General features: G+C 41.2%; 1 protein-coding gene across 1 annotated transcript in view; it reads right to left on the reverse strand.

Annotated features, from left to right (window-relative positions):
• Positions 1-2,103: 2,103 nt before the first annotated feature.
• The window catches only part of LOC148118626 (uncharacterized), a 30,115-nt gene continuing 7,211 nt past the window's right edge, over positions 2,104-25,007 (reverse strand). Inside the window, exons 2-5 of the mRNA XM_087900323.1 lie at positions 6,621-6,681; positions 5,458-5,486; positions 4,047-5,373; positions 2,104-3,878 (exon numbers count right to left, since the gene is read on the reverse strand). Of these exons, the coding sequence (XP_087756449.1) occupies positions 3,688-3,878; positions 4,047-5,373; positions 5,458-5,486; positions 6,621-6,681 (1,608 nt within the window). The 3' untranslated portion in view covers positions 2,104-3,687. The remainder of the gene's footprint in view (positions 3,879-4,046; positions 5,374-5,457; positions 5,487-6,620; positions 6,682-25,007) is intronic.

The following is a 25,007-nucleotide window of genomic DNA, read 5'->3' on the forward strand; positions in this document are numbered from 1 at the left end:
CCAGAAAGTGGAGAAGGGTGGGGAAAGTCTGAATTCCTCCTATCCAAAGCCCTCGGGCCAGTAGCAAACTCACCCCTCCTCCAATGGATGACTGCTAGAAGATCACTGTCTCTTGCTGGCCAGGAGTGTGGCTGAGCTGAGACAGAGCTTACCTGTCCTCAGGCAGGCTCTCAAAGCAAAGGAACTGCCCCTGCCGGCCTGAGCCCACAACCCTGGCCCAGCTCGCAAGGGAGCTGCTCTGGGGAGATCTTGTGGCCCCAGGGGGAAGGGGGGAAGAGAGGAAGGTGTACCTGGATGAAGGCTGCGATGGGATTCGGGAGTGCTCCACAGGGTGGAGCCACCACTGCAGGGCAACCAGAAAGTCGAGGGGGGCGGGGAAAGTCTGAATTTCTCCTAGCCAAAGCCCTCGGGCCAGGAGGAAACTCACCCCTCCTCCAATGGATGTCTGCTAGAAGATCACTGTCTCTTGCTGGCCAGGAATGTAGCTGAGCTGATTCAGGGCCTGCCTGTCAGGCAGGCTCTCAAAGCACAGGAACTGTCCCTGCCCTGCTGAGCCCACAGCCCAGGCTTAGTGTGCCAGGGAGCAGCTCTGGGGAGATCTTGTGGCCCCAGGGGGAAGGGAGAAAGAGAGGAAGGTCAAAGAGCAGAACTTCTGAAGATACTGGAGAGACCAGCACTCTCCGAGTTTGGCAAATTTGGTGTTATCTCTTCACATGTGACAATACAAGCAATAAAGGCACCATCATTTGTGGCTCCCAAAATTCTGATCTGTGCAGACACAGCCCAGGCAGTGAAGTTATTCAGAGACTGCCAGCAGGGTGTTGAAAGGATCACTTAGAACTACTTAGGATAAGGAAGGAACACACTTAACTCTGTTTTTGTCCACTGACTCCCACCCACCCAGGAAAGGATGCACCACACCAGACAAGAGCCACAGCAGGATGCTCCACCTACTTTGAAAACAGTGGCCCCATGCTCGCCAAGCCCAGCTATTCCTCTGCACATGGGGAGAACAGCCCCACGCACCAAAGCCAGCCACTTCTGGAGACATTGGCCCCTTACTTACCTTGGCGCACCACTCCTCCAATCTGTGGAGAGCAACCAGTCAATCACCATGTGCAGCTGCCTAGCTGAAAAACTCTCTGCACAAGGGAGTCAAAGGCGCAGTGCATGAGAGAGACTGTGATTTCTTCAGGAAGCGCTAAACCAGAATCCTTGCTCCTGGAAAAACCCTCCCATTTGAGTGGTGGAGTCTCTGATTGGTTAGTGAAGTCTGAGTGTCAGAACCAGGTGAGCAGAAGGGATACAGCACAGCATTCCTGGGCTTCTAATCTAAAGACAGACATATCCCAGATTGGCTGGAGATATAAGTCAAATTCAACAGCAAGTCTCTTGCTAATGTAAATCAATGGGTTCGGTTTTAAAAGGAAGTATACAAATTCAGAAAGAGGCTAATCAGACAATGTTGCACAAGAGGAACATTGGGTAAATCAAGAACATTATAAACAAAGTCCACAGTGGTGTTGGAACTGGTAACCACAGTTTTCACCCTTTTGTGAAAAGTCTTGGGTTCTGAGAATCTGAAACAATCCTTTTCCAAAGGCCCTGGCCCCACATCTTTACCAGCTTTCCCAAGCATATTCCTGAGATTAGAGACAGAACTATGTTGTTGCTTTATACATCAGGGCCTTCGAGTAACCTCCAAAAGCCTAGGCAGGTTGCCAAAGTTTGAGAGGCCTAGTTTCAAGTATTTTCTAAAAGTTCTGAACTTAGCATTTGACATTTAGGTGCAAGATCCAATTGGAGTTAATTTGTGAAAGTTGAAAATGGGGTCTCATGTACTGTGTAATAAATATACAACTAAGTCGCAATGTAGAAATGTAGAATTGGTGATATAAAGGATTGACCAATGCTTAGAAGAGACTAAGCCATATGAAATAGAATTTAGCTGAGGGAGGGCTGCCTCTGAAATACCCCCAAAGACAAGTACTATGTTAATCAGGACTTTAAGAAATTTGGATGCTAAAATGTAAAAGTTTATTTAGCCTTTGTATATACATGTCTTTAGTGAAAAGAGCAAATGAGATGCTCACCCACAGAAAGGACAGAGAGTCTGCCTGTGTAACTCTAACATTATCAGAAACCAGTATGCACATTCACATACCCACAAAAAAACACACTTATAACACATAATCACAATTAAAACAACTCTTTAAACATATTTTCACTCATGAATGTTTTTCTCTTGTAAGAATTCATTCCTATAATACAGGTGTTAAGGTACCCAATGGCTTACAGAGTTTTTCTTCACCATGAAGCAATCAGGTAGGCATGAAGTCTGAGAAATCAACCCTTCTAAGTTGATGGAATAAATCATTTGAGAGGACTTATGAAATGAGTCCGGTTTCAGGTTCAGGTGTTTCTCTCATTGGCTCTGGATTCAGGAACAAAGTGTGTTTCTTTGTCTCAGTTTTAGAGTCAGAATATATTTCTTTGGCTCCAGCTTCACAGTCAAAATCATGTAATTCACTGGCTCTGGTTTCAGGGTCCAGATGTGTTTTTTTGATTGGCCCATTTACCCTACACATAGAGCTTCATAAATTCACAAATTCATTTTACCATGAGTGTGTAAGTACAAACAGTATAAAAAGGACATCATAAAGCTTGAAAAGATTGTTAACACTGTCAAATTTATTTCTACAGAAGAAATCATCTTGAATTTTAGGCAGAGGATTCTTATTCATTCCTAGCTGTCCAGACCAGAAATAATCACAAAGAAATTATATTAATTAATTAAAACACTGCTTGGCCTAGAATTACCTAGGGTTCTTATTAACTAACTCTAACATCTTAAATTAATCCATTTTGATTATTTTGTATTTTACCATAAAATTTGTGATTTACTAGTAAGGACATCTGCCTCCTTAATCAGCAGATAAATGGAGTCTGACTCCACTTTCTTTTCTCCACTATCTCTGCTTGGAATTCCTGCCTTCCTCTATGCTGCCCTGTCATAGGCCCAAAGCAGCTTCTTTATTAAACAATGGCAACAAAATACATTCACAGCATAAAGAGGAGAATCCCAAATCATTGTGTAGCTGATTATAAGTATTTTGGCTAAAGAGCTTACCAAATACTTTATAATAACAAGTCCTCAGTATCTTTTTCATGTAGTCAATGTCTATTGTAATATGCAAAGATTTTAACAGATTGTTGCACACAAAAGTTTTACTCCTATATAATGTACAAAACTTTATCACACTGAACACATTTATGGGGTTTATCTGCAGTATGATTTTTTCTCATGATTTAGATTATTCATACATGCAAATGCTTTACCATACTGATTACAGTCATAGAGTTTATCTCCAGTGTGTGATTTTTTATGCATTTGAAGAGTACTGTGAATTACAAAGTCCTTACCACAGTGATTGCATTCATAGGGCTTCTCTACAGCATGTGTTAGTTCATCTTTGAAGATGACTATGATAAACAAAGACTTTACTACACTAATTACATACATAATGTTTCTCTCCAGTATGTGTTTATTCATGCCTGTGAAGATAACTGTGCCATGCAAAGGCTTTACCACACTGATTACATTCATAAGGTTTCTCTCCAGTATGCCTTCCTTCATGAGGGTGAAGATTACCATACTGAGAGAAGGCTTTATCACACTGATTCCATTCATAGGTTTCTTTCCAATATAGCTTCTTTCATGCTTTTGGAGAGTACTGGAACATGAAAAGGCTTTTCCACACTAATTACATTCATAGTCTTTCTCTCCAGTATGGGTTCTTTCATGACTTTGCAGATTATTGTGACTTGCAAAGGCTTTACCACACTGATTACATTCATAGGGTTTCTTTCCAGTATGTCTTATTTCATAACCTTGTAGATTACTGTGCCATGCAAAGGCTTTACCACACTGATTACATTCATAGGTTTTTCTCTCCAGTATGGATTTTTTTATGTTTTCGAAGACTATTGTGACATGCAAAGGCTTTACCACACTGATTACATTCATAGGGTATCTCCCAGTATGAGTTCTTTTATGACTTTGAAGATGACTGTGACATGTAAAGGCTTTAACACACTGATTACATTCATAGGGTTTCTCTCCAGTATGGATTCTTTCATGAATTTGTAGATGACTGTGACGTGCAAAGGCTTTACCACAGTGATTACATTCATAGGGTTTCTCTCCAGTATGAGTTCTTTTATGTGTTTGGAGAGTACACTGACGTGCAAAGGCTTTACCACAGTGATTACATTCTTAGGGTTTCTCTCCAGTATGGGTTCTTTTATGATGTCGGAGAGTACTGTGCCATGCAAAGGCTTTACCACAGTGATTACATTCATAGGGTTTCTCTCCAGTATGGATTCTTTTATGATATCGGAGAGTACTGTGCCATGCAAAGACTTTACCACACTGATTACATTCATAGGGTTTCTCTCCAGTATGGAATCTTTTATGATTTCGAAGACTACTGTGACATGCAAAGGCTTTACCACACTGATTACATTCATAGGGTTTCTCTCCAGTATGTGTTCTTTCATGCAGTTGTAGATGACTGTGACGTGCAAAGGCTTTACCACACTGATTACATTCATAGGGTTTTTCTCCAGTATGGGTCCTTGTATGTGTTTGGAGAGTGAACTGAAATGCAAAGGATTTACCACACTGATTACATTCATAGGGTTTCTCTCCAGTATGGATTCTTTTATGATATCGGAGAGTACTGTGACATGCAAAGGCTTTACCACACTGATTACATTCATAGGGTTTCTCTCCAGTATGGCTTCTTTCATGACTTCGTAGATTACTGTGCTGTGCAAAGGCTTTACCACAATGATCACATTCATAGGGTTTCTCTCCAGTATGGGTTCTTTCATGACTTTGTAGAAGACTGTGACGTGCAAAGGCTTTACCACACTGATTACATTCATAGGGTTTTTCTCCAGTATGTGTTCTTTCATGCAGTTGTAGATGACTGTGACGTGCAAAGGCTTTACCACACTGATTACATTCATAGGGTTTCTCTCCAGTATGGGTTCTTTCATGATTTTGAAGATGACTGTTACATGAAAAGTCTTTACCACAATGACTACATTCATAGGGTTTCTCTCCAGTATGGGTTCTTTCATGACTTTGAAGATGACTGTTCCATGCAAAGGCTTTACCACACTGATTACATTCATAGGGTTTCTCTCCAGTATGGATTCTTTCATGCCTTTTAAGATCACGGTAATGTGCAAAGTTTTTACCACACTGATTACATTCATAGGATTTCTCTCCAGTGCATGTTTGTTTATGCATTTGAAGATGACTATGATGTGAAAAGGCATTACCAAACTCATTTTCTTCATAGGGTTTTAATGTAGTATATGTTTTCTCATGACTGTGAAGATGACTCTCATGTGCAAAGGTTTTAACACTTTGAGTATATGCAGAATGTTTCTTTCTAGTTTGACTTTTTTCATGCCTACAATTACAACAGTACATGTGAAAGCATTACTACATTTAATACATTATTGAATATTTTTATCTGTATGAATTAATTTTACAATTTAGTACTATTTTAACTAGGAATGATATGTTAAGGTTCTATCACCATGTTTACAATCTCTTTTTTCCCCTTCATTAAGGTTTGCCTTTCACCATTGAAGAAACCTGAGAACAGCCTTTAATATATGGTTCACATTTACAAAATCTTTTTTTGTATGAGAATTTTCATGTATTTGAAGAGAACTGAAAAATTCAAAGCTTTACCACTGTTATTGTATTCATAACGTTTCCTATACTGTGATTGATGATACATTTGCTAAGTGAACTAGGACAAACAGATGTATTTACACAGTCCTAGTACTCATGGGGCTTTTCTGAAATGTGAGTTTGTTGATATATTAACAATCAGACAAGAAAACCAATTACTTATATATACATGTATATCAAATTCAACCAGTATACTCAACATGGGGACTGCTACATATTTTCAATTTGTTCTGAGAGAGAGGTTTGTCATATCTTTTCACATCCCTATGCTCATGTGGTTTGTATCCAGAGTAATATATGATGTACTTAGTAAAGGAAGAATAACAAACAAAAGGTTTCCACATTGAGTTCATCCAATTTGACTTTCTGTCCTCATAGACTTGTGGTTTATGGATTAAGGTCGCTTCAAAACAGCTGCCCCTTGATTCATAACCCTAAATGACCCCTCACAAAACGTAACACAGCCACAAGTATATGGGTTAAACTACCTTTTCTATGGACTATTAGTGTAATAGATAGTTTTAGAGATCTACTTATCACCTATTCAACATGTATATCTTTTATAATATGAATAATATGAGATAAATGGATTGACAACTTTACAGTATAGCTCTCATTGTATTATGATTCAAATGGTAATGTAAGTTAAGACATTGTTTTCTTTCTTAAAAGAATGACTTGCAAGTGTAGATCACCTATCTGAAATTCAGGTATATGATTTTGTGAGAATTTAATAAACATCAATTTACTTTATTATTTCCACTCTTGCTTTTGTTTAAAACATATAGGATTAATTACAAATTCTTCAGAGGTACATTTGTATCAACTTATACATGAAAATTACCTTTCATGTCTTTTAGAATTTTGACAATGTTCTTCAATATTATGGTCTTCCCAACTGTATCCTAAAATATAATGCGAGAAATTGTATGTTTTATATTAAAAATTGTAAAAAATTTAGTTACCATTTGAAGCAAACCTTACAACCATGCCTGATTTATTTACCCCATTCTTCTTTCTCAGTCATATTACAAAAGAGCATCACTAACCAATGAATAGTTGTTCCCTTATATGAAACATGAAAGATCATATAGTCTTACCTATAGTAGTGAGGTTCCTGTAGGTCTCTACCATCACATCTTTGTAGAGATTCTTCTGAGAAGGATTCAGCAAAGTCCATTCTTCCCAAGTGAAGTTGACATGCACATCATCATAGGTCACTGAATTCTAAAATATCCCATACAGGTGTACAACAGAAAGTATGATTTTGACAACACTGTAAATGTATACTTCTTTGACAGTATAGTCATATAATTCTGGGGCTCCTCATACTTCTTCCATGACAAAGACATCATAATTTAATCACCAAATCACTTCAGAAGCAAACTGAATAGGAGGTTCACCTCTGTCATTTCTGAACCCTTTGAATGGGATATCACCTTGCAAGAGAAATGCTGACCAACCAACAATGAAAGATACATAAACATGTCACCAGTATAGAGTACAGATAAGAAAAATTGTATGAATGCTTAATTCCTAACAACAAAAAGAAAATAAAATGAAAAAGTTGGATGCATTGAATCATGCCTCTAATCTTTGCACTCAGAAGGCAGAGGCATGTATATCTATCTGCCTCTGAGTTGAATACCAGCCTAGTCCATGCAATCACATTTAGCGCAGCCAGAAATACATGTGAAATACTTGTTTCACATGGAAAAAATTCAATGAAACAAACATAAAAGCTAGAAATAACTCAGGTTTTTGCTGAAGTTTCTACAAAGAGTTACACATTCACTTCAACTCTTTATTCATCTACCAGAAACCTGAAGTTGCCCAATTTAAACTGCAACAAAAATGAGATTTTACTAAAAGGCACTGTGTGTTTAAAAATTACAAATGAACAAATGAAGACAATAGAAATTATTATGCTGATTACAAATATTCAACCCAGAGCAGGAAAGATGGCTCAACAGCAAAGAGACCTCCTAGTCTTGCATACAGGTGGGCTCAAGGACTTACATGGGGGAATCATAACTATCCATTATTCCATGTTCAAAGTTTCTAATACCATCCTTGATCAATTTAAGGACCAGGTACTCACATGCTGCATGTCCATGCATTCAGGTATAATACTCTTTTTAAAATAAAAATTCAAACAAACAAAACAGGCAGGAAGACGGTTATGCACCTACAATCCAGTAACACAGAAGGCACAGGCAGTATTAATGTCATGACTACATGCCATCCTGGGAAACATAATGATATCCTCTGTCAAATTTTAAAATTCAAGATATTGGTGAAGCTCAGTACAACAGCATATGCTTGATAGAAAAAAAAACCACCAAACAACAATATAAAAGCAAAAAAGCCAACCTTTAACCCCGGCACTTGGGTGTCAGAGTCAGAAGTTCTCTGAGTTTGAAGCCAGCCTGATATATAGAGCTACTTTCAGGACAGCTAGGGCTACACAGGCAAACCTTGTCTTCAAATATAACAAAATAAAATGAAAACAGTAGGCTACCAAACCACCTTAGCACTAAATAGTAGTTAATTCTACTGAATCTTGTGTGATTTAGAGATAGAATTTATGATAGTGGAAAGTTATGACAGCAAAAGAAGAAAGCTGACTGATTAGTTTCAACCACAACACAACAGGCACAAAGAACAGGAAATGGGTTGAGGCTATAGAAACTCAAATTGTGGAATTCCTTTCTGTATGCTGTGATTATCATTAGTTAATAAAGAAACTGCTTTGCGCCTATAACAGAGCTATAGAACAGAATTTAGGTAGCTGGGGAAAACAAAACTGAATGCTGGAAGGAAGAAAGCAGAGTCAGAGAGAAGTCATGTAGCCCCTCCAGAGACAGGGGCTGAGAAATTTACCTGGTAAGCCACAGTCACATGGCAATACACAGATTAATAGAAATTGATTAAACTAATATGGAAGAGTTACCCTCTGTATGCTATGAATATGTTTTATTCCCATTGGTTAATAAGGAAACTGCTTTGGGCCTATGGCAGCACAGAATAGAACAAGGTGGGAGTGCCAAATGGAGATAGAGGAGAAAAGAAGGCAGAATCAGGGAGATGCCATGTAGCCACTGAAGGAGACAGATGCTGGATGAAACCTTACCAGTAGGTCACAGCCATGGGGTGACACACAGATTAATAAAAGTGAGTTAATTTAAGATGTAAAAGTTACTTAATAAGAAGTCTAAGCTATTGGGTATGCAGTCTTATAATTAATAAAAATTCTGTATAATTATTATAAGTCTGGGCAGTGGGGAAATGACCAAGCACCCTATGTCTATAAAAGGATATAATGAAGTTTACAAGCTATACAGCACACACAAGATTAATATCTAAGTTCAATTGTCCTGTTAAGCATTCATGATTCCTTGACTATTTAGGGATCATACAAAGAAGCACAAATCAGCCTGAATGCTTCACTGTCTGAGGGAATACAACAGTCTGTCAGGAACTGGGAGGTATATACTTACCCAGGAAGCATGGACCTTAACCTGGTCTCTCAAGATAGTTAGGCTGTGCCAGCTCCATGATTCCCTGAAGAGCCTACTGCCCAGTAAAATCCTATGTCCTTGACCTCCACTGTCTGCCATTACCTGCAACATTCCCATCTTCTAGGTCCTACAAGAGCAGATGATTAAGCTCTTTGTCCAGTTTTCTAATATATTAAGCATTCTTATAAGAGTCAACATTCCCAGGTCCTTTGCAGCAACAAAATCCTCTTTGAGTCCCATTTTTGTTACAACTTTCTTCTCTGTTGCTGTTATTAAATTATGCAATCAAAAGCAACTCAGGTAATGAACATGTTTATTTGGTTGTTAACCCTATTTCACAATTCCTCCTTATGACAATGTAGGATAGATACTCAAGTTAATAACTAATGGCAAAACATGTGGAATCATTGTTTTCTGGCTTTCCCTCTTGCTTTGTCACTGCCTTGTGCTCAGCTAGCACTCCTATCTATCCCAGGGCTGCTTGTTCAGAGATATTGCCAATCAGTGGAAGAGCCTTCCTATATCAATCAAAATCAACAAATCTTCTCGGATACCTTAATCAGGTATTCTGATCTAGGCATACTCTCAATTGGTATTTTCTCAGATCAGTCTAAGCTATGTCATGCTGATAGCTGAGGCTATCTAGAAAAAGACAATAATATACAAGAAGGTTTTAAAGATCCAAAGGCAATGTATTAATCATATCAATCACTTAAGCAGCAAAAACACAAACAAAGATAGATATGCCAGGAAATGGAAAGAGGCAAACATCTAAGACAAAGAAGAGAAAACTAAAACTCTCTCCACAGAAACATCCCAAACCAACAAAAACTCAAGGAACTCATAACATGAGAAATCTTCTGAATACAAAATTAGTAAGAACACTATTTTCCAGAAAATAAACAATATACTTAGATAATAATGAATAAAATCAACAATATAGATGGGTAGCACTGACAAAGACTTATTACGCTCCTTTAAATGAAAACAAGATTCTAACCAAACTAAAACTCTAAGAAATTACTAACCAGCACTAATCCTATACACTCCAGTTCTTTATCCTTTACCAATAATAGAAAATGGCTTGGGTGTGGAAGGCTGTTCTACCAAAATTGGAGAGATTCACTTGAAACCTTCTTGTGTCTTAACTTCAGAGAAAATAGTTTTGACTACTTAAAAAAATTTCATTATCTTATAGTAAAGAAAATATGTCTGTTAGGATCACTTAGACATCATTTTGCTCCCCCTGATTGATGATTGCCTGTAAGTCTGCAATCAGAGTGAGGAAATGAAAACATTTTAAAACAAAATGCGAGATAATAGGTTTTTAAACAATCAGTGCACATCTAAAGCAGCTTCTTGTACTCTATTGCTTTATAAGTGACAAGCACATCGAAAACAAGATTAATGCTATTTTTGCATATATTTGTGTAAGAGAGAAAATTCCTTCCACATGTGTACAAGTAACAGAGAAAAAAGGAATTAAAATGCCCTCAATCTAAAATGGTAGAGTTATAAGCCTCACAGTTTGATGGTAGGTATCGCAACTTAGGTCACCTCCAAAACTAATATGTGCTGAGCCACCTGCCAACATACATAATACCTTTTATCCAATAAACCAAAAGTCTCTCACAGATTAACAAGATCAACAAAACCTAACTAAATAAAGAAGTATATAAATGATCCTTGGAAACAGGATGCATCAAAATTAAGATGATGTGTATTTTAAATTTGGCCAATAAATAACTGCAGTAAAATGATAATTCCCAACAATTTATAACAGGAAAGCCGATTACAAAGCTACATTCATATTGGAAGCACAAAGAGTACTCAATGGGATTATGAAAAATAATACACAAACTGACATAATATGACTTCTTTCTGGGAAGTGGTGGCACACAACTTTAATCCCAACACTCAGGAGGCAGAGACAGCAGGATCTCTGTGAGTCCAGCCTGGTCTACAGAGAGAGTTCCAGAACAGGCTCCAAAGCCACAGAGAAACCCTGTCTCGGGGGAAAAATTACCACAAAGCTGATCAATCAAGAATGTGTATGATATTTGGGAAAGAATAAAGAGAATGGAGAGAAAAAGCCAAGAACAATCATAGAAAAATATAGTCAGCTATTAATCAAAAGACCAAAGGAAACTTAGTCAAGAAACATGTAATCTTGACCAATGTTATCCAGATACCTATAATTCTATGTGTATAGAAATTAAATGAGGACTTTACAATTTTCAAAAAGTTAACTCAAAGTGACCCTTAAACTGTTGTAACTGATGATCCACCTACTGGTATTTCTTCCTGAGAGGCGCCATGTTCTTGAGCCTTTTTTGCAAAAAGAGATGATCTACTGCTATGGTCCTGCAAGTCCTTATACCTCCTTCTGTTTTCAGGTAAATCCAGCCATACTGATGCCCAATCACAAAACAATATAGAATAATTTCTGCTTCCTGTCAAACGGATTATAGCACAAGATATTGATTCTGCTCTATCTACCTGCCCAACACCATACACACCTAAGAAACCACTGCAGCTCTGAAACTCCCTTTGTCCCCTGGAACTAAACATCACTGAATCACACTATTGCCGCTGGTGGTAGCAGAAAGTTAAACATTTTAATCTTGCATTGCTAAATCAACATCACTGAAGGTCTACCAGCTTTTAAACTATTTGAAACATTTATAAGACAAACTTGAAAGTAGGCTGCAATATTCAGAACTTCTAGAAACCAGATTATTAGTTCTCAAATCTGTCTTCCCACTGCATACTAAAAGCATGTCTCTGTTTCTACACTGGACAGTGAGATTTCAAGCATAATATCCTACCATACCAGGGCTGCAGAGTCCCCTCTCCCCCTGGAAATCCATACACAGGGAGGCTCAGAGGACAAGGAGCACTGCCCAGGTCATTACATAGAGCAATAGAACCACAGCCTGGCTCATGGTCCATCCAAATCCCAGCAGAAATGACAGTTCAACAGACCTTCTCTGAACAGCCTACACTCACTCTGGCATAGCTTGTGGTCTTCCTTACAACTCATTACAACAGAAGCAAAAAAGAATCCTAGAAAGTACCACCTGTAAGCTACCTCCCACTATTATTCCTGTTTGCTAAGCCTTCCAAGAGTCCCTCAGTGGCTAATGCCACCCAGTTGGGACTCAGAATATTATCAGCTCCAATACTGGGTGTGATCAGAGATCAAATTACTCAGATATCACAGAACTTTCTGCTTGGCCCTTCTAGTCCAGTAGACAGGGCCCTAGTCCAGAAAGTTTGTATATTAGTAGACATTCATCCAATTTCCTAGAGCATACCCTGTTCCTCATCCAAAGCACAGGGTCCTTTGTATGTACATTTCATTAGACTCTCAATATGCAGTGCGCCCAACCCATCACCTCATACCTGGGAAATCCTGCAGAAAAACACAGGTCACATTCACAATTTTTGTTAAAGCAAAATGTGCCATGAATTAGAAGATAATAAAGGGTCAAGGTAAGGCCTGGGGACAGGAAAGAGAATGTGGATACTGTAGCGTGAAGAGCCGGCTTGTTTGGGTATCTGTCCGGCTTGGTACCCGACAACGGGCAAAAACCAAAGAAATATCATACACAGGACTCCATAAGGTTATAAACTGACTGGCCCATTAGGTCAGGCTACTTATTAGCTCTTATAACTTATATTACCCCATTATCCTTATCTACATTAGCACATGGCTCAGTACCTTTTCCAGCAAGGCAGCTTACACCTTTCCTCTCTGGTGGTCTGGGCAGCCCTGCGGAGGGAGCTTCCTGCTTTCCAGAATACTCCCAGTCTCTTTGCTCCACCTCTACTTCCTCTCTGGCTTTCCCGTCTATACTGCCTGCCTGGCCAATCAGTGTTTTATTAAAATATGATTGACAGAATACAGACAATTCTCCCACACCATTTCCCTCCTTTGTTTTTAAACAAAGGAAAATACCCATAGCCCATTTGTTGGGAATGTGGGCGTAGTATTTCAGGCTACTTCCTGCTGGTTGGGGGTACTGATAATCTTATGGGGACCTAAAAAATATTTAGAGTTATACTCAAGTTCTGACTGGAGTATCCTGTGAGTCTTGATTATCTCAGTCAGCAGTCTTGAACCTGTTCTAGATGAAGAACTCAGACATTTGGGCCATCTGTTCCTGTCGGAGATTTCTCAGGTGGCCTCCCTTGATCAAAGCGGATTTTTCTTAACTCAGAATGAATCCATAGCCTCTCATTTTCTGTGGAAACAAAAGCAAAATCTCTTCTCCAAAGTAACATACCTTTTGACTTCAGTTTTGAAGCCAAGGTATTTTCAAAATGCCTATCTTGGGGTTAGTTCAGCAGCATTTATAAACAAAAGTCTTTTAGCAGCTGCTGCTCCTTCCTCAGCATTCAAACAATTCAAAGAGAGAATAATAGCATACAGTATCAAGATTCTCTGTTTATTTTCCATCTTTATGCAGCTTTATTTCAACCTCTATTTCTTTTATTTTTACTTTTAACTTTTGGCTTTTTTGAGACAGGTTCTCTGTATATATCTTTGTCCTGGAATAACTCTGTAGACCAGGCTGTCCTTGAACTCACAGAGATCCTTCTGTCTCTGCCTCCCCAGTGCTGGGATTAAAGGTGTGTGCTACCACACCTTGAACTCACAGAGATCTGTCTGTCCCTGCCTCCCAGGCATTGGGATTAAAGGTGTGCACTACCACACCTTGAAGTCACAGAAGTCTATCTACCTCTACCCCTTGAAGTCACAGAGGTCAATATGCCTCTGCCTCCCAGGCACTGGGATTAAAGATGTGTACCACCACATCGAACTCTTCTCTTTCTTTTCTTTTAACTTTAAGAACTTTAACTTTCAGCCTCCATATACACACTGTAAACCATTTAGATGTTTTCTTCAAATTTGAATCTTTCTTTTACTATATATCTCTCTTTTTCTGACCACATGAGTCTTTAATTTACCAAGCAATATCGGTAGGACTAAACCCATGGCTTTGACAGCTAGATCCAGCCCATTATTTACCTTTCCAGCCTCATGCCTGAGGTACCAGCCAGAGCTGTGTTCACTGCCACAACTCTATGGCGTTTCAAGGTCTTTGCCAGCAAGCAAAATGTAACATTCTGCTCACAGACCACACTCAGTCTGTGCCTGTGCAGGGCCACATCTTACTCAGATCTATTTTGGTTGAACTACTGTAACTACAGCAACTTGGTTTCATGATAAGTTTGGTTCTTTATCAAGATTCTTGATTGCCCGGTCTGTGGACAGCCAGAAATGACCATCAGGACATTTATGGAGCACCTAAAATTTGTTACCCACTTTCACATTGATAATCTCAACTACAGTTGAAGTAGGAAAGTTCTCAGCCATTCTCCTGTCTCTCCCTCCCTGCACTGTGAATCTACCAGCTTCAAGCTTGACCTATGTACTCACCCTCTTCATCTATAATCATACACTGAAAGTCAGAGATACTGGAGGTTACTCCTTAGCTGGTTTATTTTTCCTTCCCACTGACCAGTCAAGGCCCAGTCCTGAAGAAATTGAAGGACTATCTACCAAGCACTGGGCAGCAGAGGGAGGATTAGGTTTTTAAAGCAATTCTCCATTGCATAGTCTGAGGCAACAATATTACAAGCTCATAGTCTCCCATTCCAGGATGGCAGAACCTCCCCCATACTCAACAAAGATCAGAGGCCAAGGGCCACTACCCAGGTGACAACATAGAACAATAGAATCTGCTTGGCTCATGGTTCATTCCTCTCCATGCAGCTCTGAAAGCTCAGCCAACCTGTTCTTCCTGGTCTGAGGACAGTTGCTTCTACATTCACCAAAGCATGGCTTGTGGTCCTCCTTACAGCTCTGTACAGCAGAATAAGAGAATCCTGGAAAGAACCTGTAAACTATCTCTGGTGCTCCTAATTGCCAACCAGATTCCCTCTAGGACCACCCAGCTGGGCTTCAAGACATTAGCAGTTACCCTACTGGGTGAGAAGAGATCAAATGTCTCAGAAAGCAAACATCCTCCAGGTTTGTCCTTACACGCTATAGTCAGACAAAAACCTAATCTGGGAAATTTATAGTTTAATAAAATCTCCCATACTCCCAGAGCACTTCCTGTTCCTCCTCCAAGACACCAGGTCCTGTGTGTGGTCTGTGAACCCATGAAATGGCCAGATGGGACATTTATGGAACATCTAAAATTGATCACCTCACTACTCACAGATAATGTCAACTACAGTCACAGCAGGAAAGATTTTACCCTCCTTCTTGTCCATCCTTTGTCTTTTGTGACTACACTGGCTTAACAGTCGGTCAGTGAACTCATTTCTTACACAGGTCACACTTCACTCTTAAATTCACAATAAAATCTACAGAAATTGGAAGATGCTCACTCACTGATCTTTCTCCATGACACAGACCAGTCAAGGTCTAGCCTGGTAGGATTTGCAGGACTGTCTTTCCAGCACTAGGTAGCAGAGGCAGGATTAGGTGTTCACAACAATTCTCAGTTACATAATATGATGCAAGCCTGAGCTACAGGAGACATTAATCTAAACCAGTTGTTCTCAATCTTTCTAGTGCTGTGACCCTATAATACAGTTACTCATGATGTAGTGACACCCCCCACCTATAAAATTATTTATACTACTTCATAACTATGTTTTTGCTACTGTTATAAATTATAATATAAATATCTCTGCTTTTTTATGGTCTTAAACTAGTGGTATGATAGGTCCACAAGGTTGAGAATTATTTCTCTAAACTGATATAAATAAATAGACAAATAAACAGCACTTAAAAATGGAATGAAATGCAAAAACTGGGAAACATTGGAAAATAAAAACAAAGAGATTATAGCACTTATGCCATTGGAGAAAATAAAATCTAAAAAATGATAACCAATAATTGACTTCTTAAAATTATAAAAAATAAGAGAACACTCAGTTATACTGACTTTGAAACAGAGTAGGCAATTCACTGGTAGGGAGAATGCCATTAATAATTTGTCCTATGTAAAATGTTAGCTGCTGAGTGCTGTAAGCTGACACATGGAGTTACAGTCAATGGCCTATGTCTCAAATGTCTGAGCTGACTTCACTGTGGCAACCAGGATTGAACATATCTGCATGGGAGATTTCACTAATTGGAAACTAAATACTTAGGAGTTCAAGCTCTCCTCCCTAAACTGTACACCCACCAGTGTCTGTCTTCATTCACAAGGAAGGAATTAATGTATGATGGGATATTACACAGCACATCAATCACTGTACCCCATTCGGTCCTTCTTTGTAATGGACACCCCTGCAGTCCATGGCCTTAAACTTCAGTCTAATATCTAGCTATTCGCCAGTGTGTTTACCCCCTCCAATGTACACAGTACACGGTTCCTACTTTTCTGGTCTGAAGGGAGAAGCCATGTTCCACATGCAAATCCTTTTATTGTTACTGCAATGGACAAGCCCACTGTATGACTCAAACTGGTACTTTTAGAGCTTGGTGGTGCAGCATACTTGTAATCCAAGAATCTATGGTAGTCAGCCAGGAGAATAGCAAGGGCAAAGCCTTGTGGGGCTGCACACAGGATTCAAGTCCACCTCAATCAGCACAGGGGACACTGAGTCACATCTCCTTTCCTAAGAGCTGAAAGAACCAGCTTTTCGAGAATTATTATACTCTCCTGGCACACAAGGTTGTGACACCTTAAGAGGCCCTGAGCAGCAGGTCAGAGGCCTTTGATGGGGAAGTGGGTTTTCTGGCTGCTTGTAAATCATGGTTGTCTCATTTGTTATAGAAATATACCTTAATGGCTGATTAATCCTGCTGAACAAACATTTGCATCTCATCATACTAATTCCTCACAGGCATGGTGTGCATCCTACTCATCTTTGGATATTTGGGATGCAGCCCTTCCTCGCTTTAATTCTACTTTGTGTGACTTAATGTCTCCTAAGACATACTCTACAAAGGAGAAACCATATACAAGCCACAGGAAATTAACTACTGACAGATCCCAAACCTAAATTTTAAAAGTGCAGAACTTCTGAAGACCCAGGAGAGACCAGGAGTCTCCGCGTTTGGCGAATGTGCTGATATCTCTCCACACGCAACGATATATGCACGACAGACACCACCATCTGCAGCTCCCCAAGCTCTGCTCTGTGCATATGCAGCCCAGGCAGTCAAGGGATTCAGAGGTTGCCAACGGAGAGCTGTAAGTTTATGACTACTCAAGCAGAAAACGCTAAACTCTGTGTCTGTCCGCTGGCTCCCACCAAGCCGCGAGTCTCAGCGCCGCTCCACATATTTTGGGGACAGCAGCCCCTTGCTAGTCATGCCCGGCCACTCCTCCCATCTGTGTAGAGCAACCCCTCACTCACCATGGTGCAGCTGCCAAGCTGACAGGCTATCTGCCCCCACAAGAGAATGCAAGCTGCGGAAATGGATCGGAAATCTGGCTACCATTAGGACCCTCCCATCTGACTGGCAGGTCTGCTGGAGGTTCTGATTGGCTGTTGCGGTTTGAGTGATGGGGCCGGATGAGCAGAAGGGATTTAGCACTGTGGTCCAAAACTGGCTTCTATCTAAAGACAGACCTGTCCGAGATTGGCTGGAAATTTATGCCAAAATCAACAGCAAGTCTCTTGCTAATGTATATCAATGGGTTCGGTTTTAAAAGGAAGCATACAATTTCAGAATATTAACTAAAAGTAAACTAAATAACCTGGCATTAAAAAAATGAAATGAACTGATTGGTGGAGGCACAGGGATATAACCCCAAATCTCCACAAAGAACGCAGGCAGGTCTGTGTGTTCATGGCCAGACAGCTAGGAATGTTACACAAAGAAAAACTGTCTCGAGAAAAAAAATCAAAAAAGGTTTTAGAAGCTGCTTTCAAGCTTCTGCTGGTGAATATTTATGTATCTGACATATGTGGCTGGTGGGGAAGGGATTTCTAAAAGAAATGATCTGTGGGCTAAAGGGGCTTCAGGATCTGACAATGAATTCCAATAGCTGCCAGCAGATGTGAACCTGGGTGTGACTTTAGGTCCCTGGAGGAGGAATGTAGCTAGCATTGACCTTGTCAATAGGCCCCAGTCATATGTTAATATCAGAGCCTGTAGTTCCTCAAAAGGGAATAAATGGAGACCCTTGCTTATCTAAATGCCTGACTTTGTGAAAAGGACTTGTAGGAAGCAGGCAGCACTTGAAACTAAGGGTTTTTTTCCTTAGTCTTGCCATCCAGATCTGTTCCCCTCAAAATGCTCCCTCTCAAAAGGGAAGGTCCTGACGTCTTACTCTCTTCCCAGGATAACTTTGTAGCTTCCCTTTTGATGGATTGTTATGTACTGATGATTCTTAACCCTAACTGAACTCTTCCGTTGTAAATAAATAAAGTAAGTAAATATGTCAGCAGATGAATGAACGAACAGACGAACAAACCAACAAACAAAGAAAGAAAAAGTTCACAGTTGTTTATTGACTTTTGTTTTCATAATAAAAATCTTGACATGTGACCTAGAAAGTGTCTGGAGAATAACTTTATACTCAACACCCTTTCTACTTTCTGTCTCTGTTTCTGTCTCTCTCTCTATGTCCCCCCCCCCCTCTCTCTCACACACGCACACACACACACACACGTTGGTCCCGGGGGGGGGGTCACACAAAAATGAGAACACCACCAAGTCTAATAAACCAGAAGCAAACTTTATTCCAGAAACCAGATCCTAGGAAAACTAGAACTAAACTTAAAAATAAAAAAAATAAAAATAAAACACCGCTGGGCACAGAAGCTTATCAGCTAGCTGAGACCACAGCCAGAGATGGTGTTTGTTAGGCTGTGACAAGAGGCCTGTTTTTGAACCCACTTTTTAGAGTAGGGACACCAAGTATGAGCTCTGAACAAAAGAATTTTTACAACTTGCCCCGACCCTTGTGTTGGTCAGCGGAGACCCTAAAGAGGGGAGTGAGTGTTAATGTCAATGGGAAACTATGCAGCCATCATGAAATATGTTTTAGAGGAGATTACAACGAAGGTCACTAATTGCGAGAAAACAGATGTCTTTAATAATTAGTCAGAAAGGGACTGCTAGTAATACTAGAAGGTTAATAAATTAGGATTAACTGATTCTTAGGCTGAGAATTTAGGAGATAGCAGAAAGCTTTTCACACTATCTTAAGGTAAAACTCAAATACTGACTGCCATACTTTACAACCTCCATTATCAGAGCTCATTAATTAAACCATTGTATTTGTCCACAATCTCCTGGTACCTCTACGTGTAACCTGAAGACTTATGCCACTCCTCTGATGGTACGAGTTTTCCATAATGGAGACAGTGTCTAACCCAAAGGTCACATATCTCTGTCTCCTAAGATTTATCTCAGATTACATCTGTCGATTATCAGGAATGGCCAGGACACTACTCTCAAGGTCTGGCCTTGTAAATAAAACAGCCAATTGTAAAATGACCTACATTTTCCAAGCAACTGAGAAAATAGCTCACTGAGAATGAATGATCCTTGATCTGCTGAGAAAGCTGATGATAGTCTGTTCGCAGTCTCGTAGACTTAAAACTTTATATTTCTTTATTCCTACATTCTTATTTTTGGAATCTACATTTTTATTTTCTTATTCCTGGACTCTTCAACACACAGAGAAACACTTGAATAAAATTGAAAATTAAACAAAGCATACAATAAAAAGAAGCAAAACACCTTTAATATCATCATCCCATCACTCAGGAGGCAGAGTTAACTCTGTGAACGCTGAAAGTCATGTTTTCAGGGCTACGTAAAGAGATGCCCCCACGTCAATATATGAACAAAGAAACATGAAAAGGCAGTGCTTGCTGGTGGGGGGAGCTATACATGACTTTACAGACGAGGTTTTATGGGATTAAAATTCACAGTCTTGTCCTTCACAGGCTGCACAGGAAACCTTCTTTGGTCTTACCAAGGTTCAGAGAGCCATGAGGCACTGTGAGGTAGAAAATGGGACACCTCCTGGAGATTCTCAATGGAGGCCTAGCCCCTTGTTATAAAGCAGAGTGATGGAGGGAGGGCCTAAGCAGTGGGCACAGAGGAGTTGAGATTCCCACAGTGGTATTTAAATGTTTGCTCGCATCTTGGGTAGTGCCATGTCAGTCAGTCAAGCTGATGTCCACCTGAAGAGAAAAGGAGAGATCCAGCTGGGTGGTGCAGTGGTGGCACATTCCTTTAATATCAGCACTTGGGAGTTCCAGAACTGGTTCCAAGGCTACAGCTTAGAGTCTGGTTTCCTGAGCTCACTTCTCAGCAGAGATTTGGGTTTGTGTGCTCCTGAGACCTACCCCAATTTAATAGTGCCATTGCCCTTTCATAAAGGATAATAGGGCATGTACACACATGCATGGTATCGCACACATACACTGGCTGTATGTCTGCCTGCCTGCCAGCCTCTGTGAACTTTGTGAGAGTGCCTGGTACCTTCCGAAGACAGAAGATGAGGAGGTGGTTTCTGCTGAAATTAGAGTTATGGATGGCTGCCAGCTGTTTCTTGACTGCTGTGAGGAGGGTGGGACAGGAACTCACCAAAGACAGAAACACGCCAGACAGGAGTTTTCAGTAGAAAACTGAACTGAGTGGAAACCATTTTAGTGTTCCCAGAGTTATGTCTGAGGAACCTTCTACTTATACAAAAGAAAACCAAATCATTTCAAATGTCCAGATGTCCTCTGAGGGGGATGAATGGATGACAGAAAAGAAAAGAAGATAAGAGGGTTTTAGTTTTTCCAAAATCTGCAGGGACAAAATTTACCCTTATATGGTGTACTGGAGAATAGCAAGAGTTCCCGCTGTGTTGTGTTTAGTTTTTCTCACTTGAGGTTGGATGGTATCAACCATAAGATTTTCATCTTTTATGATCATGTGGGAGTCTAGCTTTTTTTTTCACTTTGATAGATGGGCACATGTTTCCTCTAGTTCTACTGGCTATACAGCTTTGACCATGGAAGCAGGTTGGATTTCATCAAAGAAATTCTTTTTTCATCAAAGAAATTTTCTATTTTAGAGACATGGTTTCTTTGTAGTTTTGGAGCCTGTCCTGGAATTAGCTCTTGTAGACAAGGCTGTCTCGAAATCATGAAGATCTGCCTGTCTCTGCCTCCCAAGTACTAGGATTAAAGGACTGCACTGCCACCACCGACCGAACCAGCTCTTATAAACCAGGCTGACCTCAAACTCACAGAGATCTGTCTGTCTCTGTCTCCCAAGTGCTGGGATTAAAGGCACAAAACTAGATTTGTTTTTTTCCTAATTCTTGAATGGGGTAACTACCAAAGGTATTTCTTCCTACTTGAATTGTGTTTAACTGCTGTTTTAAGTTTTTAGATCACCTATTCCCTGATCCCTAGGCTCCACACCTGTCCCCTGAGGGCACCTGGTAGAGGTGAGGCACAGACTAGTAAAATTCAAGGTCACCACCCCTTGCTAAGGTCTTAAACTCCTGCCTGACCCATTAAAGGGTGTGGCTACAACTTGACTGGTCTGCTTAGATATGCTTTTTGTTTGTTTGCTTGTTTGTTTATGGAGACAGTGTTTCCCTGCCTAACAGTCCTAGCTGTACTGGACCTAGTTCTTGTAGACCAGGAGCTCACAGGGATTCACCTGCCTCAATGTAATGAGCATGAAAACAGATTCCTCTGAATGAATAAATAAAGGGAAATCTGTAGTGTAGATAAAACAGGAAATTTATAAAACAAAAATGAATGCAACTTAGGGTAGTGTAAAAGCATTTCTTCTTGTGTGTGGTGTGGAAAATTACTAAGGTGAAATATTAAGAGAACATTTGCCCACTTGAAGCCTGCACCCAGCAACATTGGTAATGAGGTAATCTTGTCACAGGAGAGGGACCCCCATCCTTCTGTGGCCAGTCGATAATGATAACCTAGGATATCTGGTTATCAGAAGGAACAAACGAGAGGCAGTTTCAAACTGGCATACAAAGAGAGGGCAGAAGCACGGTAATTATCTCACTTCTTACGATGACCTGGGCATCAAGCTTCATGGAAAGAGAGATCCTCAAAGCCTGCCTCCTTAATAGCGGAAATATTTATTGCCTTGCCTAAACATTTAATGCTCTGTCTCCTGAGTACAAAGCTTCATCTCCCAAAAGCAGACATCAACATCTTGCATCCTGAGTGCAAAGCTTCATTTCCTAAGAGTGAACATTGAAGGTCTGTCTCCCGAGAACAGACAAGACACTCTGCCTTCTTGAGTGCAGGCAGAACTCTCTGCCTTCCCAAGCACAGACAGAACGCTTTCCCTTCTGAGACCAGGCCACAGATTACAGGGTCAAGAATTGATGCAGCACCTGACCAGCCTAAGAGCAGGACATTGAACACCTTATCTCCTGAGCACAGACCACAGGGTCAAGAGTTGAGCCTCACCATCCAGCTCCCAGTGCTGTCAGGCATCCAACCTGAATAAATTCAAGGGCTGGAGAGATGCCTCAGTGGTTAAGAGGACTGCCTCCTCTTTTAAATGTCCTGAGTTCAATTCCCAGCAACCACATGGTGGCTCACAACCATCTGTAATGAGATCTGGTGGCCTTTTCTTGCCTGAAGGAATGCTTGCAGACAGTATACTGTATACATAATAAAAAAGAAAACATTAAAAAAAATTCAAAAATTCCATTTTAAACTGAAGAACACTAGGTCATATGATGCTATTTAATGTGTGCACAAAATTTTAAGAGAAGAGCATAGATGTGTTAATACATATGTTTATTAGACAATGTTAAGAGATATCAATAAGTGATAAGTTGTATTAAGTTTAAAAGGTGTTTAATAGGTAATGGATAAGTTGTATTAAGTTTAAAAGGTGTTTAATAGGTAATGGATAAGTTGTATTAAGTTTAAGAAGTATGCTGCAGCAAGCCAAGACTGCAGGCAGGGGCACCTCGTTTCTGATCCTGTGGAGGGGTAAGTGTATTGTTCCTGACCGCCACACAAGGCCGGTTAGGGAACACACAATACTCCCGCCACCCTTATCTCCCTGACTACTCCAAAGGGGAAGCTTCCCCAGCTAATCCCTCTCTCCTGCATAGCCATCTCAGCTTTCTGCCTGGAACCCATACCCTCCCCTCTCCTTTTTTCGGGGCTTAAATTCCTCCATCTCAGCCGGGGTGGGCACCGCGGGCCAGGTTAGGCGGTGAGTGCAAAGGGACTGGAGTCCCTTTGTTCCAAAAGCCGGCCTGCAGCAAGCCAAGACTGCAGGCAGGGGCACCTCATTTCTGATCCTGTGGAGGGGTAAGTGTATTGTTCCTGACCGCCACACAAGGCCGGTTAGGGAACACACAATACTCCCGCCACCCTTATCTCCCTGACTACTCCAAAGGGGCAGCTTCCCCAGCTAATCCCTCTCTCCTGCATAGCCATCTCAGCTTTCTGCCTGGAACCCATACCCTCCCCTCTCCTTTTTTCGGGGCTTAAATTCCTCCATCTCAGCCGGGGTGGGCACCGCGGGCCAGGTTAGGCGGTGAGTGCAAAGGGACTGGAGTCCCTTTGTTCCAAAAGCCGGCCTGCAGCAAGCCAAGACTGCAGGCAGGGGCACCTCTGACCAGCGAGGGGCTCTGATCCTGTGGAGGGGTAAGTGTATTGTTCCTGACCGCCACACAAGGCCGGTTAGGAAACACACAATACTCCCGCCACCCTTATCTCCCTGACTACTCCAAAGGGGCAGCTTCCCCAGCTATTCCCTCTCTCCTGCAACGCCATCCCAGCTTTCTGCCTGGAACCCATACCCTCCCCTCTCCTTTTTTCGGGGCTTAAATTCCTCCATCTCAGCCGGGGTGGGCACCGCGGGCCAGGTTAGGCGGTGAGTGCAAAGGGACTGGAGTCCCTTTGTTCCAAAAGCCGGCCTGCAGCAAGCCAAGACTGCAGGCAGGGGCACCTCTGACCAGCGAGGGGCTCTGATCCTGTGGAGGGGTAAGTGTATTGTTCCTGACCGCCACACAAGGCCGGTTAGGGAACACACAATACTCCCGCCACCCTTATTTCCCTGACTACTCCAAAGGGGCAGCTTCCCCAGCTAATCCCTCTCTCCTGCATAGCCATCCCAGCTTTCTGCCTGGAACCCATACCCTCCCCTCTCCTTTTTTCGGGGCTTAAATTCCTCCATCTCAGCCGGGGTGGGCACCGCGCGCCAGGTTAGGCGGTGAGTGCAAAGGGACTGGAGTCCCTTTGTTCCAAAAGCCAGCCTGCAGCAAGCCAAGACTGCAGGCAGGGGCACCTCGTTTCTGATCCTGTGGAGGGGTAAGTGTATTGTTCCTGACCGCCACACAAGGCCGGTTAGGGAACACACAATACTCCCGCCACCCTTATCTCCCTGACTACTCCAAAGGGGCAGCTTCCCCAGCTAATCCCTCTCTCCTGCATAGCCATCCCAGCTTTCTGCCTGGAACCCATACCCTCCCCTCTCCTTTTTTCGGGGCTTAAATTCCTCCATCTCAACCGGGGTGGGCACCGCGGGACTTACAGGTGGTGAGTGCAAAGGGACGGAAATCCCTTTGTTCTAATTGCCTGCCTGCAGCAACCTAAGGCTGCAGGCAAAGTGATTCCTGGATAGCAAGGGGCATTAATCCAGTAGCAAAAGATCCAGCGGAGGGAAGAGCCATTGGAGAGCATCTGAAGGAAGAGATGGGCAGGCGCCAAGGCAA

This window comes from Myodes glareolus, chromosome 22 (assembly GCF_982192425.1).
Source record: "Myodes glareolus chromosome 22, mMyoGla1.1, whole genome shotgun sequence".
NCBI classification, from domain to species: Eukaryota; Metazoa; Chordata; class Mammalia; order Rodentia; family Cricetidae; genus Myodes; species Myodes glareolus.